General features: G+C 39.6%; 2 protein-coding genes across 3 annotated transcripts in view; one reads left to right on the forward strand and one right to left on the reverse strand.

The window, feature by feature from the left end:
• The first annotated feature begins 11 nt into the window (after positions 1-11).
• LOC137258030 (large ribosomal subunit protein uL3m-like) lies at positions 12-10,259 on the forward strand. Of its 2 annotated transcripts, XR_010954610.1 has the most exons (10): positions 190-287; positions 2,822-3,028; positions 3,786-3,876; positions 4,702-4,830; positions 5,326-5,425; positions 7,006-7,066; positions 8,660-8,771; positions 9,339-9,416; positions 9,572-10,003; positions 10,162-10,259. XR_010954610.1 is itself a non-coding variant. In XM_067795569.1 (9 exons), exons 1-9 carry the CDS (start codon positions 199-201, stop codon positions 9,833-9,835), a joined length of 1,131 nt encoding a protein of 376 aa, XP_067651670.1. In that variant the 5' UTR covers positions 12-198; the 3' UTR covers positions 9,836-10,259. The 2 variants fall into 2 exon arrangements, 1 of the variants encoding a protein (XP_067651670.1); XM_067795569.1 differs by having other exon boundaries at positions 12-287; positions 9,572-10,259.
• A 377-nt stretch (positions 10,260-10,636) lies between these two features.
• Positions 10,637-20,958, reverse strand: part of LOC137258725 (CAP-Gly domain-containing linker protein 1-like) — a 63,430-nt gene continuing 53,108 nt past the window's right edge. The window contains exons 7-14 of the mRNA XM_067796418.1: positions 20,190-20,333; positions 19,687-19,830; positions 18,704-18,855; positions 17,141-17,246; positions 16,081-16,660; positions 14,573-14,674; positions 13,998-14,104; positions 10,637-13,162 (exon numbers count right to left, since the gene is read on the reverse strand). Coding sequence (XP_067652519.1) covers positions 13,058-13,162; positions 13,998-14,104; positions 14,573-14,674; positions 16,081-16,660; positions 17,141-17,246; positions 18,704-18,855; positions 19,687-19,830; positions 20,190-20,333 — 1,440 coding nt within the window. The 3' untranslated portion in view covers positions 10,637-13,057. The remainder of the gene's footprint in view (positions 13,163-13,997; positions 14,105-14,572; positions 14,675-16,080; positions 16,661-17,140; positions 17,247-18,703; positions 18,856-19,686; positions 19,831-20,189; positions 20,334-20,958) is intronic.

Genomic DNA, 20,958 nt, shown 5'->3' on the forward strand with positions numbered 1-20,958 from the left:
TCCGCTTGAAGTTTACCGCTTCTAACAAGCTCAAATGTCAACAAACGACATGTTTACAGCAATTGTAAGCGTTTTTAATACATGCGCTACTGCAGGGGCATATTTGCAATTATTGTAAATTGTTTACCTACACATTTATCATATCCATAGCATATTTAAAAACCATTTTGCATTTAAGCGGTATTTGATTGGCAAAGCATGGCCTCCTCAAGATATGGAACCCTGCTATGTCGTGCATCAAATTGTGCAAATAAGTGCATTCTCAAGGACACTGTGTCAGTTCCAAGGTACTGGTCAATGTCTTTTATTCTAGTCAGTTTACCCGAACGTTAATGCTTTGTGGATGAACATGTTTCAGTGTGGAGCCTTGACCTCTAATGGATCAAGGATTGAAGGAATACCAAATACTAAAATAGGAGTCCTAACTTGAAATCAAGGGATACAACAGGTTATATCAGTATAGCTGTTTCGACTTGACTCATTCCTATAGGCCTATTTCTTCGAAGACCAGGCGTTGTTTCAGTTGGTCAGGTGGATGGCATGTTCTATTTCATGTCTCGGCCTGATACTTGTGAATGATCAGTGCTCATGATGTTAATCAGTGAATAGTTATTGGCTAGAGTGCAGTTTACCGGGCGCGCGACCCGGGACTGCTGAGCGCTCGCTAATGAGCGCGCTATAGAGCTACTGAACTGTCTCACTTTACCGCGCTGATGTATCCTTAGGGTTAGGGACCCCCCTTCTAGATCCTTAGGGTTAGGGACCCCCCTTCTAGATCCTTAGGGTTAGGGACCCCCCCTTCTAGATCCTTAGGGTTAGGGACACCCCCCTTCTAGATCCTTAGGGTTAGGGATCCCCCCTTCTAGATCCTTAGGGTTAGGGACCCCCCTTCTAGATCTTTAGGGTTAGGGAACCCCCCTTCTAGATCCTTAGGGTTAGTGAGTAAAGGTTAGGGTTGGCAAACCTTAGATGCGATTATATCCATATATCCATCCACGAATCGAAAGTCAAACGATAAACGTCATCGTATATCATAGCTTCGCTGGATTGGCTGCACAACATCTTGAAAACAATGCCTAGGTGTGGCTTCTCGCTTTGATGAATGGGTAGGCGGGGCCTAGCTCTGCGCATGCGCAGTAAATGAAAACAAACCATAATAGTTTGTTTTCATTCACTGCGCATGCGCAGAGCTAGTGGGGTAATGACCCGTTAAACGAGCACTAACTAACTGTGATCGCACCGGTGGTCCCGAGGTAGCGTGTCCGCTAATTAGTCTAATTAGAATCCCACGACCCCTGCTGAGAGCGTTCGAGTCCCGCCAGCACAGCGAAAAAATCGGAAAAAGCGCGCCCGGTAAAGTGCACTACTCCCAATAGTTAGTTGCTTCCTAGTTGTTGTCATACCTCTGGTACATTCAAAGTTGTTGTCATACCTCTGGTACATTCAAAGTTGTTGTCATACCTGTGGTACATTCAAAATTGTTGTCATACCTCTGGTACATTCAAAGTTGTTGTCATACCTCTGGTACATTCAAAGTTGTTGTCTTACTTCTGGTACATTCAAAGTTGTTGTCATACCTCTGGTACATTCAAAGTTATTGTCATACCTCTGGTACATTCAAAAGTTGTTGTCATACTTCTGGTACATTCAAAGTTATTGTCATACCTCTGGTACATTCAAAGTTGTTGTCATACTTCTGGTACATTCAAAGTTGTTGTCATACCTCTGGTACATTCAAAGTTGTCATACTTCTGGTACATTCAAAGTTGTTGTCATACTTCTGGTACATTCAAAGTTGTTGTCATACCTCTGGTACATTCAAAGTTGTTGTCATACTTCTGGTACATTCAAAGTTGTTGTCATACCTTTGGTACATTCAAAGTTGTTGTCATACCTCTGGTACATTCAAAGTTGTTGTCATACCTCTGGTACATTCAAAGTTCACAGTAAATAGAATATAAAGAAACACTGTGCCCAAATACTAAAATCTCAACCAATTGTGTGTTCAACTTTATGAAGAGTTCTTTTGAATGTTATTGAAGTATTCTTAGTATATGGAATCAGAAACCAAATCCACTGTGGATTGTTGGAGGACTTGTAGTGAACAATTATCGATTATTATTGAAATGTATAAATTTTTAATGCAATCACCAATTTTAAGGGTTTGCCCATTTTTTTTCTAATTAATGTAAATGTATTTATTCTGTTTATTTATGCAACAAATGTTGATCAGTGTGTCTTATTATGGTTACAATAGATGAAAAATCTGTTCATAGACAGTTTACAATAATATTTACCATAGTGAAACAATGAATGCAGTGCACATAGCTCTATGCTGTTCAGCACGTTTGTGAGTGAATATTTATCAAATTTAATGGGTAGTTTACTTCACTCAGCTGTGCCGTACTTAAACAACTAAATCCTGATTAACTGAAAATACATCTTTTACAATCGATAATTATTTGTAATCGTTCTTTGGATTTATTTTTATTATTTTTGATTGTCAGAACACCATTAGTAATTTTATTGCATAAGTTCTTCCATTATATTTTCAGATCAGTCAGATTAGATGCAACTGATTTCTATACTGATTTTCCACTGAAAATGATGTCAAGTGACATTTTGTTGGGAAATAGGTTAGAAATTTCCATGGGATGGTGCCTTGACACTTTGCGTGTCTTTTTGTCTCTTGATCCTCATGTTTTCAATCAATGTTTTGCCAGTCTGATACTAGAGACAATAATGATTTGTCTACTTCATGTCCCATGCAACAAACCAGTAAGCTGAATCTTATCATAGATTTTGTTCTTGGGATTCCCAGAATCCTTGTCAGCCACCAACAAACAAGAGGAAGGAAACGTACATCTGCACCACCATCCTGGTTTGTACGTGTGAAACCAGCGCAACACAACCAAGATTTGACCAGAGAAAATAGGGATTTCCTTAAAGAGTTGGCTGTAGATGTTTTCAAAACAAGCAACAGTCCACTCCGAGATGAACCCTGGCCAAGGGAAGAGTATACAAAAAGGTAAAATATCTTTCTCAGTATGTTCAGTGAACTCAGATAAAAATTTCACTTACCACACAACAGGTAAGCTTTATTTAAGTGAAAAGACAAATGGTACCAGTTATTGATGTTGAACACTTTCTAATTCATAAAACCAAACAAGATATATATAAATCATCATGAAGTCAGAGTATTCCATGTTTTTCAAACTGTCTCAAGCAAAGTGCTCTTCTCACAGACCAACAGACAAGACAGACAGATAAGAACAATAGAGAGGTCTGACTTAGAGCGTATCTTATTCCAGGCCCAAGGAATAATGTGTGTAACTCAAGTTATATTTGGGATTACACTTTCTCAGTAAAGTACAGATTCCAGTACTGTTTCAGTATTGAATCTGCTCTGGAATTTGAACCCATACCCTCAGTATCAGGCGCCTAATCACCACCACACAAAGTCAGCCATCTAACCCTCTCAGTCCCTGCAACTTTCAGGAAATGAAGGCCAGGTCAAACATGCATTTACTGTAATTATTAATGATTCTCAAATTATGTTACAGTTCAGTGACCATAGCGACAAGAGCCTTCTTTTATTCAATAGCATGTCATTAATTTCTGATGCTGAAAATAGTCATGAGATTATCATATGTGCACTACATAATATCCTATAACAAAAACAGAGTTTCAGTGTTTGCAAAGACTTCAAACACAGGAAGTAAATATCACTGACATGTTAATTGTTATTTCAGTTCCATAAATCTGTGGGCATACCAATGTTTCAGAACTTTCCGGACAGGTGTGTTGGCGCTGAAGATAGGCGTTGTTCCCCAGTGGACTACAGATGGACAGAAGATATTCACCACCATGTTACAGGTGAGGTCTTCATGTGTTTAAAGGAGATCCGAGGGTTGCTTACAGATTCAGTACAGCTTAGAACAGGCTGGTTTCTATCAAATGGCCTCTGTCAAACTGTTGGGACTGGCATATTTTATAGTACGAGATCATATTTAGCGTTTGTTTAAAATGTCAGCGCACAAACATGTTGTTATTTGATTTTACTAATTTAACACTCTCTTCCCACAGACGTTACTCAAGTCATATCTTCCAATATAAACTCTGTTCTAATACATCCCTTTCATTGTGTAAGTGTTCAGGATTCGAGATAGGTTGCAATGAGATTTAGTTGTGAAATCAGCAACGTTGTTTCAAAAATGATCATTCGCAAAACATGGAATATTTCTGTATGGTTTGGGAAAACTAGAACCCTGTGTGATGCGCGGATGTTTATTCTAGACAGAACTCAGTCATGTAGTGGCAAATCCATGGCATCTCCGTCGCTGTTGTTGACAACGGACAAGTTAGCCAGTAGATGTCTTGTGTGTCACATAACATAAACCATCAGCAGAGAATTGATATTCGTTACCCTACTTTCTATTGCTAGTTTCTGATTTTCAGTTAAACAAGAAATATGGAATCTATCCTTCGGATATTAATCTACTAACTTTATGGCAGTCACCATATGGGATCTAAGTTGATGTAACAAGTGTTCTGATGGGATAGAAAGAAGGGAGATAATTGTTACGGTTTTTTTATGCAAGGGGATTTTACGAGAACCAGAAATTGTGACCATATTAGAACATAGGTTAAGTGGGAAGATATGACTTATAAATGACTGGCTTATTGTTTCAACTTGACCAGGTGTTAGATAACCACGTGATCCGCTACACGCCCCCAGAGAAACTCCAGATGTCTGCGGGATGGAAGCCGTGGTGGAAGAACAAGTATGGTGTTGTTGTTGTTGGTGCTCTCAGCTGTGATCCCAGTGAGGTATTGTGCATCTCCACTCAACTTGTCAGGCATTGTGTCCAGTAACCCAACTTGCTTGTCATGTAACATATGTCCAACAGGATTGGACAGAAAGGATCTGGATGTGAGGCTTCCTAACTTGGTTGAATGATGTCTAATGTTCATGATGTCAATCACTGTATTTTCTTGGTCCAAACTCACTGATAGATCGTCATCATATAGATGGAAAGTTGCAGATTACCTTTCAACTTTATCACTCAATGAGTCCATAAGTGGCCATTATCAAAGTTCAGCAGTACAGAGTTGCTTCCCTTGGTTTAACAATGCATGTGTCATGGTTTCTGATCCTTTCCCTCGGTTTGTTTGTCACAGCTGTGCTTGTGGGTTTCAGATGGGGACCAACATAATCACTGCAGGCTTTGCTTCCTTGTCATGTCAGTACTGTGATGTCACTATTAAAACCAACCCACCTATGAAGTGAGACAGCATGCTAGACCTTGTATTGTTTGTTCACAGTTCTCCAAGGACTACAACAACCTGTTTGCAGAAGCAGGCGTCCCACCAAAACGGAGACTCACTAGATTCATTGTAACAGAAAATGCCAAAGTTCAACCAGGTATGTCATTGATCTTGTAGTCATGGTGACACATTTTAAGAAGTTCAAAAGTTGTGGTGTCATATAAAAATGTTTTTGACCACCATGGTTGAATGATCTTATTTATTCCCAAGAATGTCAAGCATGAAGACATAAGAGGTGATAACTATTGTTCCCCTGCCTGTCATTCAGTACTGAGATGAGGACTGGGGTCTGTCTGTGTGGGTTTCTTTGGCGTGGCATAAGTCCTGTTCGTACAAGGCTTGCTGCTTATGAGTGGAAACAAGAATGAACTGTTCTATAACCTGACTGAGCTATGAGAGTGTAACACCAGAGATGAAACTGGACAAACAACTAATTGTAACACTTGTTGCAAACAAATGGTAGTCTGTTGAACAATCCTGTACAACTATATACAATGATAAAACCCAGTTGATAGAAATAAACAAATATACATATTCTTGATTTTTCCCTGTTACATAATTATGTGTGTGGCATTGAGTCCATTTCATGTCAACCTCATGACATATTAAAAATGTTTGTATGTCAAGAAAAGTTCAGAAGGATAGCCAGGTTGTATGAACATTAACTTGTCATCAGTTTGATGTGGCAGCAATGTGTTATGCTTTGTTTGGGTTATGTGTGGTGCCAATATTGGTAACAGGTGTGAAACTTGTAAAGGTCTAGAGTGAAACATTTTCTCAGATGTTTCTTGTTTACCAGTACTGCTGAGTTACATCCCTTATCTGTACCAGGATCTGATAATTCCAGGTTCAAACTCCAGGTTCTTCCCAATTATGATCACAGAGTCATCAGCAACATGGCTATGTTAGTAGATTTCAGTTTCCATCTGGTTCATGAAATATCCCTTGCTTGACACCGACATTAGAATCCGTGTAGAAACATCACCTATACAAAATAAAGAAATTGTGTATCCATAAAATAGTCCTCCTCCTCATTGATTCATTAAAGGCATTTTCCCTTGACTAAGGTGCCATCTTTGTATGGCTTATGTAATAGTTGAAAGGGCACTGAACTGAAATTTGCTCTGTATTAGTGCCATATCAGCGCATGTCCAATCTGGTACATTGATACCCATGAACATCTTGGCTAGAATTGATCTGCAGTAACCCAGATTTGTAAAAAGCAACTAATGGGATCAGGTGGTCAGCTCACTGACTTGGATGACATGTGTCATCGTATCCCAGTTGCATAGATCAATGTTCATTATGTTCATGATGTTGATCACTGGATTGTCTGATCCACACTTGATTATTTACAGACCGCTGCCATATGGTTGGAATATTCCTGAGTGCGGCATTTTATCTAAGTTTTATATTACTTAGCTCAGTATTTAGTGTAAATTTGGCTGTTCTTTTTCAAGTGGCAGCTATTTCACTTGCCTATTGCAAGCATAGGGAGTGGAGCAGTCCATTATGTTCATGATATTGATCACTGGATTGTTTGATCCAGACTTGATTATTTGCAGACCGCTGCCATATGGTTGGAATATTCCTGAGTGCAGCATAAAACTAAACTCACTCACTCTGGTTTGTTGATGCTGATTCACTCACTCACTTTAAGTCTGTGGTCTGTTCCAGGTACCCCCTTGAATGTTATGCACTTTCGAGTTGGGGACTACGTCGACTGCCAGGCCAAAACGTAAGCCTCAATGTTTCCCAAAGTTTGGAATATTAGTTACTGTCTGCTTCTTGAAATTGTGATGCTTTATGGGTATTTCTGCAGTGACAGTTAAGAATCCAGCAATCTGATTGGCTGCTGGTATCACATTCACAGTAGACCATGATTATACTTATCACAGTAAAACAACACTAGTTATATGAAGTGTCATAGTGTATCTCACACAAAACACTACAAATAAAGTTAGAGGTTGTTTTAGAAGTTACCATAAGCATTGACCAAAGAGTTTGTGTTTTAACATTGTGTCTTGGTAAAATGAATCTGTGTTTGTACATTATAAACATAAATGAAAGTCCTCAAAAGAGTCAACATGCATGTTTAGTCCATGATTCACAGTCAGATTGGAGTAATCTCCCTTTACTAGTGATTACTAAACTTTATGGATAATCAACTTCTCTATATTAACAATAATGACATTTCGGTGTGGATTCTTGTATGGATTCTTGTACTGTTTTCAAGCATACAATAAATACGTTGATCGTATGCTAGAATCAGTATTAGAATCCATACAGAGATGTCACCATTGTTACAATAAAGAAGTTGATCACCCATAAAGGTTTGTCACTCCTGTATCACCAACTTCTAGAATACCACTCAAACAAATCTCTATACTAGTGTCTGAATCCCAGACACTTGTGTCTGTGACTGAGATTGCCCTGCAGATGGATGAGTGGTAGAGACATTGTTTTTGTTAGACTCAGTAGTGGAGTGTAACAAAAAATATTGAGACTAAGTTTACTTAGACTTGGGTTGGGGGGATGGTGGTTAAGAGACTGTGCTTCAAGGGATAGAGTTAGTCACATTTAGTCTCCCTTTACTAGTGCCTGATTACCAAATGCATCAGGTAACCTTTGAGACTGACCAATCAGAACACAGCTTATCAAATCGTGAAAGTGGACATTCGCATATACCTTTTGAACTTTTACCTCAGGAAAGTTTGTACCAGAATGATTCTGAATGCTTTTTTCCATATGATTGCTACCAAGTAATGCACATGGGGCACACTACAATACTGCCAACAGTGAGTAAACAGTCGCTGAAAATAGCATTTTTGTCAATTTTCAAGGATGTCAGCTTACGGAAATATTAGCTAATGGTAACCATGTCATCAGAAAGCCCTAAGTATATACTGCAGGTCAAATACCTATGTTTTATGTGTTGTTCCATTTATTGAAGGATCAGTGTCAGTGACTAGCGGTTTTTTATTTCCCGCCTGAACAGTAGCCGTTGTCTGATTGGTTAAATCTGTTTTGCCTTCTGGCGTCTGATTGGATGGTCATAGGTTATCAAAGGTTATCTGATGCGACCTATTACTAGGTCTTGTTAGACTCAGTAGTGGAGTGTAGCGAAAAGTATTGAGACTAAGTTTAATTAGACTGGAGTGGGGTTGGTTAAGAGATTGTGCTTCAGGTGGTAGAGTTAGTCACATTAGAGTAGTCTCCCTTTACTATTGACTGATTACCAAACACATGGTGTGTACTTGAGATTGTCCTAGAGATGAATGATATTAGAGACCCACACTGCTACAGTTGTCTTCCTTGCTGGTTGTTCCAGGGTGGATCATGGCTTCCAGGGGGTGGTGAAGAGATGGGGTTTCAAGGGGCAGAGTAAGTCACATGGAGTCACAAAAGCTCACAGAAGGATGGGATCTATTGGAGGTGGAGGGGTAAGTAGCTTCAAACTTGCCGCTTCTTGTATGAAATATATCATTACAACAGTGGTAATCGGAACTGAGTTCTTGGTAATGGTAACAGGAAGTGATATATCATATCATAGAATGTTTCCTTGACTTCAGTTTATCAATAGTTGAACTTGTTCACCAGGAATGTAACATAAAGCATATACGCCATAATCACATCTTCTATTAAATAGAATTAGACTTAGAAAGCAAGAATATTATTGTGTCAAACAACTGTGTGTTTTAACAAAAATTCATGGTTTGGGACTGTGGTACAGTTTTATTTCTATTTTGGACTGTTAGCAATTTTTAGATTTTATTCATTGAAAGAGGTTCTTTATTGATGACATAAACACCAGTATGTGGTCTTTCGGTAGGCTATTTCATGGCGAATGACTCATGATGACAATATTGCTGATTATGACAACATTGCTGAGTATTGACAAAATTGATGAGTGTGACAAAGTTGATGAGTATGACAAAATTGATGAGTATGACAAAATTGCATTCAACTGTGACCTTGAGTATCCAAGTAATGGAGGTTTGTTTTGGCAGGACAAGGCAGGTATCTGGAAGGGCAAGAAGATGCCAGGACACATGGGGAATGACTGGAAGGTCCTCAAAGGCCTCAGGGTGAGACTGTTCAACACCGCAATCTGTATTTTGAATGCAATGGATGCACATCTGTCACATCAAACCCTTACTGTCTGAAGCCTGTGCTTGTCATAAACTCAGAATATTAGTAAAATATACTGGAATATTAAAGAATCCATTCATTTCTGCTTCAGATCTGGCGTATCAACACCAAGTACAACATCCTATACGTTCAGAGCTCCTGTATCCCAGGGGAGAACCACACATACGTAAGGGTGATGGACACTGTGCTGCCTCTCCGCAAGCCCAGCCCAGACGCCCCACCCCCTATGCCTACGTGGTTCCCAGAGGACTCAGACCAAGAAGTCTCAGAGGAGTATTTCCACGACAAACTTTTCAACTTCAAATCCCCCTCAATACAGTTTGAACCAGAGGAGGAGGTGGTGAAGAAACGATAGACAATTCAATGTGTGTGTGTGCTTGTGGATGTGTTTATAAGAAATATGTACATGCAGATGTTTACAAAGATTATTTGACTGATCGTATCATTTGTGCATTTAACTCTGCAGTTTCATTACTGGACAAGATGTGAATGTGCTGCACTTGAAGAAATTAAGATGAATATAGTGCCATTCTGAAGACAGTCTTTCTCTTTCAAAACTTGCTAGTGCCATGTTATTGTCAACTGATGATCAATTGGGAACTTGTACTGTGGTGAAGAAGATACAGTTAAAAATGTCATCTTTGAGACATTGAGCACTTGAAGAAATTAAGGTGAATGTAGATGCCATTCCGATGACAGTCTTACTCTTTCAAAACTCGCTAGTGCCATGTTATTGTCAACTGATGATCAATTGGGATCTTGTAAAGGCTAAAAGGAAATTAATATGGTATTTGTTGTGATTCAAATTTAAATACCCAAAACACTTCTGAGGTTACTGCTGCCTTCTGCTGACAAGTTGTTTACACATCATGTTAGCAGTTATCTGCATGACATGACTTTACTCCTTTCCTTGAATGCATGACAATGCTGTCCTTCACCAACCTAGATGAGGGATTGGGTGGTAAGGCTAGCTAATTTTGTTGACATTCATGTATGGTATGGTGTAGGTCAATGCTTATGCTGTTGATCACTGGACTGTGCGGTCCAGACTTGATTATTTACAGACTGCTGCCATACAGCTGGAATATTGCTGAATATGGTTTTGAACAATGAATTAACATTTTGTTGAACATCTGACCAGTGCAAAAAAGACAAATAAATTCTCATAGTGATTTTATTCAGTACTGTGGTGAAGAAGATACAGTTTAAAATGTCATCTTTGAGACATTTCATAAAAAAACTAAGTATATTCAGATTTTGGTGAGCAGGTAACAGGATGCCTACGAGGAATAGCAGCCAGACCCAACTACTTGGTCATGAAGCACATTTGAATACTGAAATAGTGAAAGAAACATGCAAACACTTTCAATGGCTCAAAAATGTGTCATGTGGTTGGACATTGCATTACTTATGCAATTTACCAGACAACAATCCACCATGTTTGTTTGATACTACTAATATGGCCTCATGTGACACTGTTGATATTTGAACAGTTAAGCAGCTCAGAATATGCAGGAAAATGATACTGCATGCATTTATACAGGTTATTATGATTAAACCTCAGTGCAATGCATAGTACTGAAACTGGGACATCAACATCGAAAATGTATCCAAATATAGATGTTCCATACTTGCTTGCAGCAACCCCACATTTCAACCAAAACATTCTAAGACTTACATTTAGTTATGAAAGCATTAAATATAAGTCTCAATGTAGGGACATGCTTTCTAAAACCTGTTATTTTCGCAAAACTGTCTTAAAAATGGTGAGTGGTCAAGTTTGTACACATTCCTTAACAAAATGATTGCAAATATCCAGTAAATGATTCTTAAATAATGGAACCATTTCCTGATCATTGTGACATTCCTATATAGACCCTTATTCTCATCATTCTACAGAATCTTCGCATACAGGCGGATTCTTGGTTCGAAATGGTCCATAAATCCCATCCTTGTACAAGATGGCTTTATCTGGTGGATCAGTATGTCAGTCTTGGCTACTTAGTCGATTATGTGTCATTGTTACAGTCTGTTCAGCAACCGAATCTCCAGATTGTCTTAAATACCCACAGGCTGCTGTCTATATTCTGGAGTGCAGTATTAAACCAGAAGCAAATATATCATGATATGAAGTATTCTACAGTGTCAAAAGGCCAGCGCAAATGTGTTACAATGTCTACTAAATATGCAATGACGTGTACCTAATAGCACTTGGAAAAATATAAATTCAATTCCGATGTGTGATATTTTAAGCTGAATTTTCCCTTTGTCAGCTGGTCTGTTCAATATGTATGTGTAAATAGTAATAATAATATATCTCCATATATATGATAAATACACATTTGGATGGAATATTAAAAATATCACATTTCTTCTCATAAGATACTTCAACAGAGGTCAGTGCTGAAAAAAATCATTCCTGGTTGGTTGTTGAACTTGTCACTAAACCAGAAATCTCCCATTTCATGAAAGGTTAATATACTGTGAAATAACACAGAGATTCCTGGTTTTGGATTCAAGAAATCTCCACCTGCTTTGTCCAGTTGTACAAATAAGTTAAAAAACCAAGTCCAGGTCCAGTCATTAATTCCACTGATGGCCATATGATAGTCACATGACGGTCACATGATGGTCACATGATGCCAACATGCTGATTCATATTGGTGTATCATTTATATCCCTCAGACGTTATCACATGGCATGGACGGTTGAGTCGTAACGCCAATAAAATATCATTCATATTGCTTCTTTAGGCATCCGTGAAAGTATTACCTTGGTATTAATTGCCAGTCAAGCTCATGTTTTGAGTCTGGCAGCAAATAACCCTACACTACAGTAGTCTCAGTCTTTCATGCCTCAGATTTTCTTCACTTTGCTCCCTCACTACACTCACATCACTGGGGACCATGATCCAGGATTGTGCCAAGGTCTTGGAGAGAGAACACCGGACAATGAATACTTCATAGAAATAGTCATCTCAGAAATCAGTCATGTTAGACATTTATGAACAGTAAGCACTGGACATAACAGTTTACAACTGGCAATGTCATGATTGAGGTATCAAGAAGAATTCCCATGTATCACTGCTTCATGTGGAGTAGATACGCAGATGTTGCGTGAAGATCGGCGGTCCTGACACTGACAGATGTCACACACACATTAGTTATCTTCACAGATGTTAAGCCTGAGATCCCTCGTCCTGCACAGATATGGCAAATGAGGATTGAAGATCAGTAGGTCTGACTGCATCACATACAGGTATATAGTCTTATCAGATGTCATTTTCAGGGATCAGTTGTCCCACAATAAATTCAGAAATCTGTTGTGGCCACTTTCAGTGACACATGACAAAGAATAGTCTTCACGGATGCTATATTCAGAGATCTGTTGCATACACAGACCACTAGTCTTATATTACGTCCAGAGATCCTTTGCCCTGAGCAGACATCACACACAGAGCAACAGAAAAATCGGTCCTCCTGTATTACGTTCAGAGATCTGTTTCCTCAGCAGACGCCTCAGTTTCCTTTTCAGTCTCAGTACTGGCATCCTTGAGGACTTCTGTGTTTGATTTTGTCTAGGAACTGTTCAGGCTGTGGTTGGACTCAGTGTCCACGCCCTCCTGAGCTTTCTTCACCAGGTGAAGGAGCATCATCTGGGCCAGAGGCATGTAGTGGCCAGTCTGAAACAAACAGGCTGTTTAGTCCTGGTACAAGTCAACAACTACAAGAGTTTTGTAGAAATATAAGAAAGTATGACTTCACTGATGCGACATGGTGATTCAAGTACAGTCAGGTCTCATTAATCTGACATCGCCTGTTGTACAGAAAATTGTAATAAGGAGGGTATCAGATTTAATAAATGAGACTAAGTTATGTTTTTCAATTTGTTACCAACAAAAGCGTCATATAAAGTGGCCTGTTGGATAAACAGAGGTTTGATTAACAAGACATGACTGTGCAAATGAAGTCAAGTGCATTAAGCCTCCAATATGACAAGAACTCGTCCCCATTCAGACAAGCTAGGCAATACATACTTCACTGTCACGCACACTATTGTCCAATCACATATCCATGAGGCCATATATAAGGCCAATGTTTGAAGCCTGATTGTTTAAAAAAACAAACGATTTGATATGAAAAGTTCTTCAGCAATACATGGATCTCTCATAGTTCATGAACTTAGCAGAAACTGACGACAGAGATAATTCCTGATACAAATAATATGATAATATAAGGGTACTAAATAAAAGACTTAAATTTAAAAAAAAATAAAAGTAAGGGTACTGTTTTCCCATCAAGCCTGAAGAGAGTTTTGTTTAACACATCAAACAGTATTTGAGATAACTGCTGTGTCATCAAAGCCTAGAGTGATAAGCACTTAATAAGGTAACAAGGTTCTTAAACCAACAAACATGGGGACTAAACTAGGATTTGAACCTATACAAAATAAAGGACCATGACCATGCTCATCAAATTACACAGCCTTAATATCTGTGGAACACCCAGGAAACTTACCTGTACATTCAGAATTAATGTGATGTCTCTCATCTTGACGAACTTTCCATGTTCTGCTGGAGTAAACATGTACCGCTTCCCTTTGTAGGTTCCGTCAGAATCCCCAACTATAAGACATCAGGCAATATGTCTCTTATAATGTATGTCTAGTAGTGATGCCATGCTATACATTACATGTTCTGAAAAATGTTCCAGACCAGTACCATTTCATGATATTTACATCATAATATGGGTATGTGTGACATTTAAACCTTTTGATTTCCTGTATTTCAATATTTAATTATAAAAAAACCCAATGACTTCCATGGGTGGATGCAGCAATTTTGAAAGGGGAGTAGGGTTCAGGGGGTTTGAACCTTATGAACCCTTCCCTTGGCTCTGTCAATGCAAAAAAAATCTTCAATGTGATATTAAATCATTTTCAAAAGGGGAGGTTTTAACCCCTCCAAACCCCCAAACCTCAACCCGCCTTGGATCCACCCATTAATCCCCATTTATATACACATGAATGATTGAAGACAAATATCCACAGGCTACTTATTATTCAAGATATTGTCTGAATGTCATCAACTTACTGGGTTCGTCCAGTTTCAGTCCAGCGTACATCCGTGCATCGTAGTACTCCTTGTCAAGGTTCCCTCGATACTTGACCATGCCTGTGTACACGATTGGCTTCACTGGAAACAGCACTCGTAATATTATGATATGTTAAAAAAACACACGACATCCCTTCATCTCTTCAAGTGAGTCATTTTCAAACTCATTTGAGAGAGTCAGTTTTCACAGGTCCAGAGTGACACAGTTACTGCATAGTCCAAATCTCGAATCAGACACGTAAGCATCAGAATGAGGTTGATTTGGAACTAATGATGTAATTCCCCATAACAAGTTGTGATGGTTGTGGTGACTACACAGCAGTCAAACATGGCCATAGGGCTGGGATGGGTAACCCAGGTACCTTGGATGGGTGGGTAATAAGTTGGACCGGATATCTATCTCGGTACCGAGACCTGTTATGATCATGTAAATAATTAGGTCAAACAATGTAGCATGTCATTCTTTCATGATCAAAAGGTTGTATCATCTTTTAAGATTTAGACATAATTTAGAGACTTCTTTTAAATATATAATACATGGTTAAGATTTTGAAAACTCCAAATTCCAGCCAACACTTTTCAACTCAAACCTGAAGAATATATTGCCATTTCTTGCAAATTTGATATCAGGAATTTACATAATGGGCATCCAGATAGGGCATAGGGTACCTGGGTAGAATGTCTGGACCCGTCCCAGCTCTACATGGCAATACTTTGAAAGAGATTTGACACCCTTTGAATGATTGAATAATCATTGACTGTTTGATTTCTATGTATTAAATATCATATAACAAACATTGCATTGTGCATGCCCTATGGGATATTTTATTCCCCATATATGATAGTTTCAAATTTGAAGCACACATGCATAATAATCCCTTTTCTTGTGTAAAGTCATTTAAGAAATAATCAATATCAGTACCTCATATTACTTAAGAAGCGGTGTATTAATACAGTGCTTAAGTGAACATTCCCAGTTATAATGTCAAATAATTTTATGCCATGTTTATGAACAGACTTATACATACACTAAAGATCACATAGCTGAACTCAATTTGGGCACAACTGACAACGCAATGAGCGAGAGACGGACTCTGTACAAGGTTTATGCCAAAGCCCCAGGTTTGATTCCCACATCTGTGAAGTCCATTAACCTGGCGTGGCCCACTTGCTAAACTCACTCGGTGGAAGGTAGTTGCTTCTGGTTGTCTCGTGTATTTATAGAAATTGTGATTGGATTGTTTTCACATTAATGACTATCTGGTATATGATAATTGCATGAAGTGACAAACTATATGATAACTACATGAAGTGATAACATAATGATAACTGAAAGAGTGAGTGAGTTTAGTTTTACACCACACTCAGCAATATTGCAATTGGAACTGATGATGTGTCAACCAAGTCAGCGAGCCTAACCACCAGATCCAGTTAGTTGCCTCAATCCAAGGATCAACAGGATAATTACATGAGTGACAAAAACATACCTTTCTTCCTGCCATAGCGAGGCGCCTTCTGTGGTACACTGATGGTCACTCGGTCGCCGATGTTGATGACCTCCATCAGCAGCTTGTCCTTGTCTGCCGCTGTCATGTTGGATAGAGCCACCCTTTGCTCATGACTCAGTCTCTGCAACAGTTCCGTGTTGTATGGAACACTCCACCCCGTGTCACTGTCCGAGTCTTCCGTGGGAGAACCCATTGTGGCTGAATATGGTCGTGTCTGCTTCCTCTTGGATTCCGACACTCCGATACTGTAGTCAAGTGATGGCTGGAATTTGTAACTAGTCCGAGTTTCTGATTTGTACACATGTCCGTTACACCGGGTGTCTGTGTTCGCAGATGATCGAAAAGATGATGACCTCGAAGTTGGCAGATGGAAACTTGGATCATGGAAGGAAGCACTCCGTCTAACCTGGGCTGTTTTTGGCCGGGTAGGCATGTTGTTCCGATGATGTCTTGGTCTGTCAGGGAATGGTGAAGCTCTCTGTGAGTGATCTGCATGGCTGTTGTCCATGGAGTATGGGTTGATGTTCACGTTAATCATGTTCTCCTTGTTGGAGTCGTTCTGTGGAGTGAGAGTGAGTAAACTGAGTTTCACATAGAGGATATGTTCATGAGTAGCACACTATTCATCAGTAAGAGAGTAAGTCAAGAGAGTATTATGCCACTTTTAGTATTATTCCAGCCCTATCACAACAGGGGACAAAAGAAATAGGCTTCACACATTGTACCATGTCTGTTATGTATGGCCAGTGGAATTGAACCCAGATCTTCAGGTTTAATGAGCGAACATGTGCACTACCCTGCTGCCCTTGCTTATGTTTTGCTGCACAAATGTACAGGGACAAAAAGGGTAATACAGAATGGTGCTGAGTCGGGCTGGTACCTTGAGTTGTCTAAAATATAACCACAAATGCTTTCTGCATGGATAGAGGCATGCTATAATACACATTGTTCTGTCTCTCTGACATCTCTACAGGAGGTATGCATATTCCTTGTCATCTAAATTGAACAGGATCACAGCAATGTCAGTGAAGTTACTCACTATATGAGGTGAGGAAGAAGGCCGTAGAAGACCCATACGAGATTTGCTTCCTCCGCTACGATCTGACATCACCACATTGGAGGAAACGGAGGACTCTGTAGGAAGGCTGGAAAATCGGCATTTATCATAATATCAAATTATGTTTATCATTCAGAACAGTGTTCCACAGGAAAGATTCCTTGAGTGAGATCAGATGATATCTGCTATGAGATTTTATACAATGCTCTAACATCATCAATTACATGACACAATGCTGTGACGTCAAAAACTTGATGATGTCACAATGCTATGCCATCACTGCACTGCAGGTCCAATGGGTGAACCATGTTCAGAGATGTACACTTTTATCATTTAAGTGATTGAGTGAGTTTAGTTTTACACCACACTCAGCAATATTCCAGCCATATTGCAGCAGTCTGTAAAAAAATAATTGAGTCTGGACCAGACAATCCAGTGATGGGCATGGGCATCAGTCTGCACAATTGGGAGTCAGTGACGTGTCAACCAAGTCAACAAGTCTGACCACCAGATCTCGTTAGTTGCCTCTTACAACAAGCATGGGTTGCTGAAGGTCTATTCCTAACCCAGACCTTCAAGGGTCTTTTCATTGAAAACTAATGAAGGGTGATATCTGATGATAAATAGAATGCAGCCCTCGTGACTTCTGATATCAAATATGTCAACACTCGTTGACAAAAGCAAGCTTCGGATATTTGTAACTTTATCAACTAGTGGTGATATATTTGATATCGAAAGGTCTGTTTGCCCTGCATGTTTCGTTCACATAAACATCTTCTCAGAAACCACAGGATCAATGAACCTTAAACTTACATACCCACTGTGATGGTTGAAGAGCTTCTTTTCACATGGGTAATGCATGATGATACAAAAATCTACAGAAGCATTCTTGCATTTTAATCATCATCAGAAATGCAGAAAATATTTGAAAAGATATGATGATTTTATTGACATTTTAAACTGTTACATATTCAGGTGAGCTCCAGCATACATGGTACTATTTGTATTGTTTGATTTACTAATTTCTTTCCCATAACTGTAGAGTAAATACAAAGCTAATAAAGACAATCAAACGCTTTTACTTATATATGATTAAAAATATACTAATACATGTGACAAAATGTAATATATACTGAGAAAAAGGGATCACATGAAAGCACAAGTGCTCCTATATTTTTTCTGAGGTTTCTTCACAAACTTTGTTTAGCATAGATTGTGAAGAAACATGGAAACAAATAAGGGAACACTTGTGTTTTCATGTGATCCCTTACTTTTTTCCCTCTGTATATATCCATACAGATAAAACATTTCCAAAGGAATGGAATAAGCTGTCACGTTTTCCCTTAATTTCTCTTCACCATCTGTTTCCTCCTTGGTTTCATTATTTGCATTTTATTTATGTGATTCATTTATGTTAATCCAACATCCCCTACCTTTTTTAAAAGGGTATATAACAAATATATGTTTTCTCTTTTAGGGCATTTTTTCCATTTGCTCCTCATTATACTGCCAATTAGTCCTCCCCCACATGGTCCCCCTCCTCACCTGGTATCCCCCACCTTGGTTGTATCCCCCTCCTTGGTTGTGTCCTCCTCCTTGGGGGGATCAGCAGGGTTGCACAGCCTCTCCAGCACCTTTTGTATCCTGCCCAGCTTCTCAGGGTCCACTGATGATGTGTTCAGTGAGTCTATCACCTCCTGCAACATAACATTTGACAAACAGTCAAATACAGACAGTCACACAAATGACTCACTCGGCATTTGAGATTTTGCTTTCCTGGCTCGCAACACACAGTGTAAGAGGTGTGTGAGTGAGTGAAATATTGGGTTATAAACTCCAGATTTGCTTTTTTTGTAGTCCTTAGCTTGTCAGCTCCATGCCTGTTTATGAGGGCCATCACTTTGGGTTTTGCTCCAACAATAATCTGTCATGCCTTGATGTAAATGTAACCAACTGCACTACACCCTGCTCATTCACTCACTCACTCACTCTCTTTGCTCCTTGGGGCAAACACTACAGTGTTCTTCCACAATACTCACTCACTCGCCCAATTTACACACACTCTTAGTCAACCAATTACATGAAGTCATGCTTATTCTCACTCACCTTGGCTAGGTCCACTCACTCACTCAGTCACTCACCTTGGCTTGGTCCTGACATTTCATTCACTCACCACCTTGGCCAGGTCCACTCACTCACTTGCCTCACACACCACTACAGAGTCTAACAAAGGAGTATGAGGTTGCATCAGGTAACCTTTGAGATTGACCAATCAGAATACAGCTTATCAAATCACGAGAGTGGACATTCACATATACCTTTTGACTAACTTTACTTAGACTGCTCACCTTGGCTAGGTCCAGACATTTCACTCACTCACTCACTCACTCACTCACTCACTCACTCACTCACTCACTCACTCACTCACTCACTCACTCACTCACTCACTCACTCACTCACTCACTCACTCACTCACTCACTCACTCACCCACTCACTCACCCACTCACCCACCCACCCACCCACCCACCTTGGCCAGGTCCAGAGCCTGACACTTCTGCAGGACCAGGGAGTCTTTGCCAGACATGAGTTTCTTGAGGGTGGCCACTTCACAGCGTGCCAGCTGCAGCTCCAGGTCCAGGTCTTTGGATGCATCCAGCTTCTTGTCAGCATCCTGCACATGCAGCAAGATGCAAATATGTCATCAGTGTCAACAAAAACAACAGTCATACCTGCTCAGGAACAAGTCATCTACTTAGAAGCAAGTCACATGTGCTCATTACTATATGTTACACTTGCTCAGGAATAACACACTCATGGCAATCTAGAATCTGTTTCTAAGCTTTTCAAGGGATCAGACTTCATCAAGACTGTTTCCTCCTCCACCCCACCCTTCCTTTGTTATGAAACCCTATATCAACTTACCCTCAGTTTATCCTTGTAGTCTCGGACAGCTTTCCTGGCTGCTGTCATCAAGACTGTTTCCTCCTCCACCCCACCCTTCCTTTGTTATGAAACCCTATATCAACTTACCCTCAGTTTATCCTTGTAGTCTCGGACAGCTTTCCTGGCTGCTGTCATCAAGGCAGTTTTCTCCTCCACCTCCTTTATCAACTTTTTGATCCGTTTGTCACGATCCACAATTTCTTCTTTCAGACGAGGAATTGTCTCAAGGCCCTGAATAGTAGAAATTAATGTCACTCCCACCTTCAGCAACAAATAAATCTAAATTTTTGTTGTTAGAACAAAACTTAGAGAAGTACTGATAATGACATGCAGTGAGTTTTTTTCTCACCCTGTCTAACTGGCATTTTGTTTCAGCCCCCTGGGGTGCCTGTTTAGACAGGTTTGCACTGACTCTGAATTGTGATGAATATCAATACATAAGTGATTAGATTTTAACCATAGATCTTCAGATATGAAGTTAGATATCTTGTCCACATGACCATATATGTTAACATCTTTACTAGGAAAAGATACAGCTGAATGACTCGTGCCCTGCTGTATCAGAGTGAGTGAGTGAGTTCTTATGCTGCACTGTTCTTATGCTCAGCAATATTCCAGTTATATGGCGGCAGTCTCTACATAATCGAGTCTGGACCAGACAATCCAGTGATCAACAGCATGTGCATTGATCTACACAAATGGGAACCAATGACATGTGTCGACCAATCACACGTGTCAACCAAGTCAGCGAGTTTGACCACCCAATCCCACTAGTCGCCTCTTATGACAAGCATAGTCGCCTTTTATGGCAAGCATGGGTTGCTGAAGGCCTATTCTATCCCGGACCTTCACAGGT

This window comes from Haliotis asinina, chromosome 12, assembly GCF_037392515.1.
Source record: "Haliotis asinina isolate JCU_RB_2024 chromosome 12, JCU_Hal_asi_v2, whole genome shotgun sequence".
In the NCBI taxonomy this organism is placed as follows: Eukaryota; Metazoa; Mollusca; class Gastropoda; order Lepetellida; family Haliotidae; genus Haliotis; species Haliotis asinina.